We start from the raw sequence: 9,329 nt of genomic DNA on the forward strand, positions 1-9,329 counted from the left end.
TTGAAGTATTTTTATACATGTACAATGAGTGAGCATTAAGGTAGTTATCTTGGATAATCCATTCAAGGAAGCTCACTTGATCCAACTTAGTGAAGCCTGTATGCTTCACTTCATAGTGACGGAGACACTGGCGGGCACATATTGAGCCGTATTTCTGGAGCAGACTGTGCCAGTCTGAGCAGACACAGCGAGAACGAGAACCCTGGCCCAGCTTCTTCGGCTCCAATAAAGCTGCCGGTGACCATCTTGCTCTCTCAGACGCAACGAGCCAATCCGTTTCTTTCAATGGGCAAAAGATCTGAAGAGACAGGTCACCAAAGGAAATATTCAGGTGGCAAAGAAACATGTGAAAGGATGCCCCACGCCATTATTCATGGGAACGCGTTCAAGGGAACGCAAATGAAAGTCACACCGCGCACATGACAGAATGGCCCAAATGAGAAAGGCTAACCATGCCATGTCCTGGCAAGAACGCGGAGGAAACGGAACTCTCATCCATTGCCGGTCGGGTTGAAACACGGCACAGCCACTTCGGAAAATCGTCTTGGCAGTTTCTTAAAAACTGAGACGCACACCTCCCGTGTAACGCAACCATCCACTCCTGGGTATATACCCAGGAGAAAGGAGAGCGTCCGTGCACAAAAATACTTGCTCCCAGAAGTTCATGGCAGTTTTATTCGTGATAGCCACAACCGGAAACAGCCCAAATGCCCACCAGCAGGTGAGCGTATAATTGAGCTGGCATATTCAGGCAACAAAATTCTACTCAGCAGTAAGAAGGAAGGAGGTATTAATGCAGCCACATGGATGAATCAAAATAATTATGCTGAGCAAACGAAACCAGTCTCGAGAGGCTGTATGCTGCCATTTCTACAAAATTCCAGAGAAATGCAAGCGAATCTAAAGACAAAAAGCAGATCGGTGGTTGCTGGGGGATGATGGGGGTGGGGGGGGGGGGCTGACCAGGGGGCGCAAAGAAACGTGGGTGGTGATGGGTGCTTTCACGTTCCAGATTGTGATGGTTTCGTGGGTTTAGTCAAAACCCATCAAATTGTAAACGTTAAGGGTGGACAGCTTATTGTATGTCAGTGATACCTCAACAAAACTTTGTTTTCAGGCACTTGAGAAAGTTAATCAAAATATTTCAAGTTAAAAATAATCACAACAGGGGCGCCTGGGTGGCGCAGTCGGTGAAGCGTCCGACTTCAGCCAGGTCACGATCTCGCGGTCCGTGAGTTCGAGCCCCGCGTCGGGCTCTGGGCTGATGGCTCAGAGCCTGGAGCCTGTTTCCGATTCTGTGTCTCCCTCTCTCTCTGCCCCTCCCCCGTTCATGCTCTGTCTCTCTCTGTCCCAAAAATAATAAATAAATGTTGAAAAAAAAATTAAAAAAATAATAATAATAATCACAACATTTGGGGCGCCTGGGTGGCTCAGCCGGCTACCTGTCTGACTTTGGCTCAGCTCATGAGCTCGTGATGTGTGACTTTGGGCTTGGGATTCTCTCTCTTGCCCTCTCTCTGCCCCTTCCCCATCTGTCTCCTACATGGCCACAGAAATGTAATGAATTGGGTTGACAAAAGCTTTATCACCTGTTGGTGGTAACAATGAAGAAATGGGGTACCAAGAGAGTACGTGCTTTGCCTGAGGTTATCTGGCTCGTAGGTGAGATTTTATATCTTACTCTGTGCGAGGCCCATTTTCTCCCACTGAAATGATTTCCTCTCGGCTCAGGATTCTTATTTAGAGAGACCAAGCACCGATGACAGACCCCAGGTACCCACCGAAGCCCTTGTCTCACCCTTCACTCAGCCAGATTCTCTCCCTGGTCTCAAAGTCACTGCTTCCGGAAACATGCTAAAAGCACCCCCAAACAGTGAGGACAGCCGTTCATTTGAGGTAAGTCTGCTTTCGAGAAAGCCCTGCCTGGCCACGACGCTGTCCACTTTGACCCAGTGGTAGAAAATGGCTACCATATTTATGGAAAGTTCAGTGGGGACTTGGTCTACACGTCTGTTGGAGAGATTCCGCTCCAAGAATTTGCTGCACATTTCCAGATGTCTGACCCTACTTTTCCTGCTGCATTTATCAAGAGCCCGGCACCTCTGGCTGAATTTTGTGCACCAGACTCTCTTAGATTCCTGTTCCCTTCCTGATTCTCAGTTTTCCTTTGCCTTCTCAAAAAAAAAAAAAAAAAAAAAAAAAAAATTCCTCTGTCTTTTCATCGTTTTTTGTTTAAGTTTATTTACTTTGAGAGAGACAGAGACAGTGCGAGCAGGGGAGGGGCAGAGAGAGAGAACCCCAGGCAGGCTCTGTGCTGCCAGTTCGAGCCACCTGTGGGGCTCGAACCCACGAAACTGTGAGATGAGCCGAAACCAAGGGTCTGACGCTCAACCGACTGAGCCACCCAGGCGCCCCTCTCTGTCTTTTCATCTTATTTTATCATGTGTGTCTCTCTCATGTCTTTCTGGAACAAGGTAGGGAAATGGGCAGCAAACACAATTTTTAAATAACATGCGGATAATGTGTGTTCTTTCTGAGGGTTGTTGAGAGGATTTGGGAAGGTGGAGTGTGTTTCTGCATCTACCAGGGGGGCTGGAATGAGGGAAGTACTCGATAAAAAAAGATAACATTTGTCCCCCTCAGTGAAGGGCACTTACTGCCCCAGCCCTGGCACCCCCCCCCCCGGCACCCCAAGCCTTTTATACTGCTTGACTTAATCTTCTTTTTTTCATGGCACTAAGAGCTTGTTTATATATGACATTAGGGTTCTCACCCTCAGCATCATGGACGTTGGGAGTCGATGGTTTTTTGCGGGGGGCGGGGGGGGGTGTCCTGTGGGTGTCCTCCACCCACCACCTACTGTGATAGTCACAAATGTCTCCAGACATGGCCGCGGGTCTCCTGGGAAGCATAATCGCCCCCGGTCAAGAACCACGAGGCTCCACAACTTAACTTTCTCGTTATGTTCATTATTTCGTTGTCTGTCCCTCTCTACCCCCATCTGGAATGCTTGCTCTGAGAAGGAAGGAATTTGCTTGTTTGGGTGGGGCACTGATGTGTGCCCGGTTCCTAGATTGATGCCTGGCCCAAGGTGGGTGCCCAATATTTACTGAAAGAATGAACATTTGGTGGGCTTTGTGCTCAGGGGTGGTGCTAGGGCTTGGCATGCATAAGCTCACGTCCTTATCTTGGCATCCCTCGGGGGGAGGCCATGTCACTCTCCCTCACTGTCCCCCTTTGCATAGAGGAGAGAAGCTGAGGCTTCCAGAAACTACACACATACATCCCCACTCACCCAATGCAGAAGCTGAGCTGGCCACCACCCAACAGATGTCTGTGTTCTCCCTTCTGGCCAAGAAGGATTGAATCAAGGTCAAATCGGGGGTCAAATCCAGCCTCCAGGCACCTGCAGGGAAGTTGAGGAAGGAAGCTGAGCTGGCCTGGAGGGCCAGGCCTGAGGAGACTTTCTCAGGGCCAGAACTTGGCTGGGTTCAACCTGCTCCTCTTGGGAAGAGGTCTGGCCCCCACACCTGTAAGAGATGGGGGTGAGCTCCAAAATGAAGCCCCCAGTATCCTTAGGGAGATGTTGCTGCAGCTACTGGGCCAGGGAGGCTGGAACTGCGTGCGTGCGCGCGCGCGCGCGCGCGCGCACACACACACACACACACACACACACACACACACACCACTCCCCACCCCTCTCCACTCCCTCTGGCCCTTCTACCCCTCACCTCTAACTCCACTACCCCTCAACACACACACAAACTTCACACTTATCCCTAAACCGGCCCAGAACAGAGAGGGCCCTGCGCTGTGATTGGTCCATGAGTCCCTGGTACCAGGAACTGAGAGGAAGGAGATGGAAAGGAAGGAAAAGAGTAGGCGGGACCAGCAGGGGGCTACATTTATATCTATGCCCAGGGCTGGGCGCCTGCTCACCATGGACACTGCCGGGTACACCAAGTGGGACAGCAGGCTCGAGGAAGTCCCTGGAGGTAGGAGCAAAAAGCCAGCCTCCCCGGCCCCCTGGGGTCTCTCAGGCCAGAGGTTTGGGGTTTGATGGGAGAAGGGAGGGGAACAGCCAAGAGCGGGTCCATACAGTGGGTGCAGAAGAGACATCACAGGCGCCAGAACCAGCCGGACCTGGGTTCAGATTCTAACTCTGCCACTTAGAAGCTGTGTGACCACGAGCAAGTTGCTTTGTCTCTCTGAATCTCGGTTCCCTGGGAGGAACCCAAGCACCCAAGGCTCTGTCCTCGGGGGGCCAGAGATCCAGGGCAGTCCTGGTGCAGGAGGGACCCACGGAGTCCATCTGTGTTATCCCAGGGCACTGGGGACGCTGGGGACGGAGACTCCTCTTCCTGGCCCTGGTGCTGGTGGCAGCCTTAGCCCTGTGGGCCCTCATTCTGAGCATCCTATTTTCTAAGGGTGAGTGACCGTGTAATGAGGCCCCCCGGGGGGGACACAGACCTTCCCTCTGTCTCAGGACGCCCCCAGCTGGGTCCCGGACCCCTGTCTGGGTCGGGGGTGTGAACACGTGTGAACAGAATTTGTGCATGTCTTTGGGCTGTGTGCACCCACCTGTGTATGCATATGCGTGCATGTCTCTCCTCGGCGTGTGTGTGTGTGCGCGCGCGCGCGCGCGCGCACATCACGTGCGCTGTGCGCCTGCCCGTCCCTTCTGAGCGTCCGGAGACGGGAGCTCCTGCACCCCCTGGGCAAGGGGAGAGTTCCGGAGGCCCCGGCCCCGCCTGCAGGAGCCTCTCTCCACAGCCTCCACAGAGCGAGGGGCGCTGTTCGGCCACCAGGACCTGCTGAGGACAAACGGTGCGTGCAGAACGGTGACGGTGACTCGGTGACTCTTAGCGCCTCGGCCCCCCCCCCCCCCCAGATGTGAGGGCCGGGAGTGTCTAGGACCCTGGAGACAGGGTAGTGGGTGGGTGAGGACCCCTTCGGTCCCAAGGGTTGGCCCCGGAGTGGGGGAGGGTGTCCTGTTTGAGTCCCCGCAGATGACCTGGAGTGTGTGGGGGGCGTGCGGGGGTCATTCCAGCCTCGAAGCAGAAGGCGGCGCTGGGTGTTTTGAACGCGGAGGTCCGAGCCTGCAACAGCTGCTGTAAGACGTGTGTGCTGGGGGCGGGGCTTGGGCCGGGATTGGAAGCGGCGAGCCGGGATGGTCTTTGGCAAGTGGGGGCGGGGCAGGTTGGTCACCGACGTCCCGCGCCTATCCTCCCCCGTCCTTCCCAGGCTCGGGGACACAGACGCTGCTGGAGAGGGCACGCGCGGAGCTGGGGGAGGCGCAGGCGAAGCTGATCGAGCAGGAGAGTGCCCTCAAAGAACTGAGCGATCGCGGTGAGAGCTGGACATTGCCTCGACCCCTGATCCCTCACCCGGGCTGTCACTCGACCCTTGATTCACATACTAACACCTATCCTGAAGAGGGTTACCGCGACCCTATCCTGTGATCCTGACCTCTGACCGCTGTCCTCTGATCTCGACTCCAACTCCTAACCCCAAGCGCAACTTGGCCCCAACCAGCTGTAACAGTCCTTGACGGTGATGTCATTCTTGACCATGACCATGACCCCGGACGTGGATGCTGACTTTTACCTAATCATGACCCTACTCCCGACCCTGACCTGAGCCATAATCTGGACTCCCTTGACCTCGCAGTGACCCAGAGCTTGGCTGAAGCGGGCAGGGACCGCGAGGACATCCGCAGTGAGCTCTTCAGGGCTCTGGAGGCCGCCCGGCTGGGGAACAGTGAGCAAGACAGAGGGGAGAGAGGAGGGGACAAGTGGACCCTACGTGTGGGCCTCGGGATGCGCCCCGTCCTGCCCTTTGACCTTGGCCCGTTCTCTGTGGCTCCGCCCCTAGACCTCGGGGGTCCACCTCCCCCCAGTTTTTTTCCGTCTGCTCTACCCCGGGGGCAATTCACCTCTTTGACCTTCGCCATCCCACAGGCTCCTGTGAGGAGTGCCCCGCATCGTGGCTGCCCTTCCAGGGCTCCTGCTACCTTTTCTCCATCCTGCGGGCCACGTGGGAGGAGTCGCAGCGCAACTGCGCGGGCTCCGGCGGACATCTGGTGATAGTGGGGGACCTGGAGGAGCAGGTGGGCAGTCCCCCCGAGGTCCCAGGAGGGAGGCGGAATTCACCTGAGGGGGCGGGGCCTGGGAGGGGCGGGGCGGGGGCGAGGCGGACCCCGCGGGCTCAGTGTCCTTCCCCGCGCAGGGCTTCCTGAGTCGGAACACGCGCGGCCGCGGTTACTGGCTGGGCCTGAGGGCCGTGCGCCGCGCGCGCCAGATCCAGGGCTACCAGTGGGTAGACGGAGTCCCGCTCAGCTTCAGGTGAGGGAAGGGACTTGGGGAGAGGGACGGGTCAGACCCCAGGGGTAGTGCTGTGGCCAGATCTGTGGGGATGGGCAGGCTGGACCCCAGGACCTGGCGGAGGGTTTAAATTCTGGGAGTTTAGAAAGCTGTATCCCAGGTGCACGCTCAAGTTAGACCCTCGGAGTGTCTAGGTTGGACCCGAGCAATAAACAGGATAGATCCTCAGGGCTGGACGCCAGGCCCGTCCTCAGACTCCCAGAAACAGCCCCCCGACAAACCTCCGCAGCCACTGGAACCTGGGGGAGCCCAATGACTCTATGGGGCGCGAGGACTGCGTGATGATGCTACGCACTGGGATGTGGAACGATGCACCGTGCGACAACGAGAGGGACAACTGGATTTGTGAGAAGAGGCGCAGCTGTTGACCCCGCCCCGCGCCCCGCGCGCCCCGCCCACCGCCCGGCGGGCGGTCCCCTGAGCGGTTCACCTTCCCGGCGCCGCCCCGGCCCCGAGAAGCCTTCTCGGCGTCTCCGCGGCTACCGAGAGCCTTCCCGCGCAGTCCTGTCAGGTACAGGCCCTGGGACCTCTGCTCCAGCCTCACCGCCGGCCCTCAGGTGGTCATAACCGAGCCTCCACCCGACCCAAACCGCGGGCGGCCCACCGTCCCCACCTCCCTCCCCGGCCAAAACCGGGCAACTCCGGACGAGCTGTTTGGTGTTCTTGCATTTTTTCCCCCCAGACTGGGAAGCCTTACAGACAGGGGTTTTGTGAGCTGTCTTCGCAGCCCTTAGGAAGCATCAATAAATGCTTGAGAAATGAATCTTGGTTCATGGCTTTGGTGAGCTGTTCAACGTTTAATCTCAGAGACCCTGATATTTATCCCCGTGAGTGACCCTGACCTCTGTCAGTGACCTCCCGGTCCTATGGTGCCCCAAAACTCAGGGCGTAACGTGTACTGGGCCAGGATTGGCTGTAGGGCACCGGGGACACTGGAATGACTCAGACCGAGCGCTCTGATCTAGCGGGGCACTGGAACAGTGCTATGATCAGTGACTCCGAGGAGTGGACAAGGCCCCGAGGCAGGTGGGAGAGGCGCTGCCCGGACCTGAATAGCAAGTCCTTTCTGGCTTGGGCACCTAGGTTCGGTGACCGCTGGCTGGAGCGATCAGGAAATACATCGCAGAGAACATGGCCTATCGAGCAACCACGGGAGGACCTGGGAAGGAAGGTGTTTGCAAGCAGGGGGTGTTAAGTATGGCCGAACCCATTCTGGGGGGTGCAGGGTGCACCGAGCCTGGCTTTCGCAGCTGGGGACTTTTGATCTGAATTCACCCTGCACTCCCAAAGTTTCCTGCTCCTGTCCTGGAGACATGGGGGCTCTCCCAGAATTTCCAGTGGAGACAGGTCCAACTGAGGGGAAGGGCAGGCTAGTGGCCTTTAGTCCTGGGCAGCTTGGGAGCTCGCAGACCCCCTGGCCAGGGGAGACCTTGCTGAGAACCCCGACACTTCTCTGGGTGCTCTGCTCTCCCAGAGCGAGGCACTAACCAGGCTCAGGAGCCACCTCTGTCCCCAACAGATAACCTACCTAGGGGACGGCTGGCCAGACTGATGAATTTCCAGGCAGTCAGCTTGGAGGGGTATGAGTGTTGTGGCACTGCTGTAACTAATGACCGCCAGCTTGATGGCTTACTAACAACACCCATCCTCTTACGGTTCCGGAAATCTGAAGTCCAAAGTTGGTTTTCCTGGACCAAGATCAAGGTGTCACCAGAGCCAGGCTCCCTCTGGAAACTCCAGGGGAGAATCAGCCTCCTTGCCTTTTCTAGCATCTAGAGCTGCACCCCTCACACTCCCTGGCTCCTGGCCCCTTCTTCCGTTTCCAAAATCGGTGGGGTAGTATCTTGCTTCACTGACCACAGTGCCGTCCATGTCAAATCTCCCTCTGCCTCCCTTCTTACAAGGACGCTTGTGATTGCTGTTTAGGGCCCACCCAGATAATCCAGGAGGATCCCCTGGGATATTGTAAAACAGTTGTAAAACTAATCACCCTGACTTAGCTCAGATGCCACCCACAGGTGAAAGGTACAGTTCCTTTTTCTTTCTAAACATTTATTTATTTTTGAGAGACAGAGAGAATCCCAAGCAGGTGAACACCGTCAGTGCAGAGCCCGACGCGGGGCTTGAACTCACAAAACCGTGAGATCGTGACCTGAGCTGAAATCAAGGGTCGGATGCCCAACCGACTGAGCCACCCAGGTGCCCCCCCACCCGGCTTTTAAAAATGTTATTTATTGGGGCGCCTGGGTGGCGCAGTCGGTTAAGCGTCCGACTTCAGCCAGGTCACGATCTCGCGGTCCGGGAGTTCGAGCCCCGCGTCAGGCTCTGGGCTGATGGCTCAGAGCCTGGAGCCTGTTTCCGATTCTGTGTCTCCCTCTCTCTCTGCCCCTCCCCCGTTCATGCTCTGTCTCTCTCTGTCCCAAAAATAAATAAACGTTGAAAAAAAAATTAAAAAAAATTTTATTTATTTAAGTGATCTCTACACCCAACATGGGGCTCGAACTCATGACCCCGCGATCAAGAGTCGTATGCTCTTCTGACTGAACCGGCAAGGCAAGATTGCCCTCACTGCAGATACCAGCTGCAAGTTTGGGGTTGCCTAGGCCACCTGCTCTTTGAACTAACTGATTCTGACCGACTGATATACATTCAAAGGATCTCACAATCCCCCCTCTCCCCGGTTCCATAATTCGCTAGAATGACTCCTAGAACTCAGGAGAGTTTGCTACAGTTCTTACAGTTTTATTATAAAGGACACATCCAGACTGGCCCAATGAAGAGACCCGTGTGGCGATGGCCAGGAGGGTCCCAAACACAGAGCTTTTGTGTTCAGTCCCCAGGGACTCAGGTCATGTCACTTTCCGGGCACAGTGATGTTTCCACCCACCAGGAGGCTCCTCTGAGAGTTGGTGTCCAGAATTTTTTTATTGGGACTTCATTTTGAAG

The 9,329-nt window shown here is 55.9% G+C and overlaps 1 protein-coding gene and 1 long non-coding RNA gene across 3 annotated transcripts; one reads left to right on the forward strand and one right to left on the reverse strand.

Moving 5' to 3' along the window:
• Positions 1-3,383, reverse strand: LOC123607328. Its single transcript, XR_006716714.1, has 2 exons — positions 3,296-3,383; positions 1-298 (listed from the first exon to the last, which is right to left on the reverse strand). It is a non-coding gene; the product is annotated as an uncharacterized LOC123607328 (long non-coding RNA).
• Positions 3,384-3,861: 478 nt separating this feature from the next.
• On the forward strand, positions 3,862-7,146 carry CLEC4G (C-type lectin domain family 4 member G). Of its 2 annotated transcripts, none has more exons than XM_045496458.1 (9): positions 3,862-3,995; positions 4,327-4,428; positions 4,774-4,827; positions 5,051-5,113; positions 5,245-5,349; positions 5,671-5,760; positions 5,961-6,109; positions 6,229-6,344; positions 6,484-6,606. In XM_045496458.1, exons 1-9 carry the CDS (start codon positions 3,914-3,916, stop codon positions 6,515-6,517), a joined length of 795 nt encoding a protein of 264 aa, XP_045352414.1. In that variant the 5' UTR covers positions 3,862-3,913; the 3' UTR covers positions 6,518-6,606. The 2 variants fall into 2 exon arrangements, with proteins under 2 accessions (XP_045352414.1, XP_045352412.1); XM_045496456.1 differs by lacking the exon at positions 6,484-6,606 and adding an exon at positions 6,613-7,146 and having other exon boundaries at positions 3,863-3,995.
• Positions 7,147-9,329: the final 2,183 nt, after the last annotated feature.

Source organism: Leopardus geoffroyi, chromosome A2 (genome assembly GCF_018350155.1).
Source record: "Leopardus geoffroyi isolate Oge1 chromosome A2, O.geoffroyi_Oge1_pat1.0, whole genome shotgun sequence".
Lineage (NCBI taxonomy): Eukaryota > Metazoa > Chordata > Mammalia > Carnivora > Felidae > Leopardus > Leopardus geoffroyi.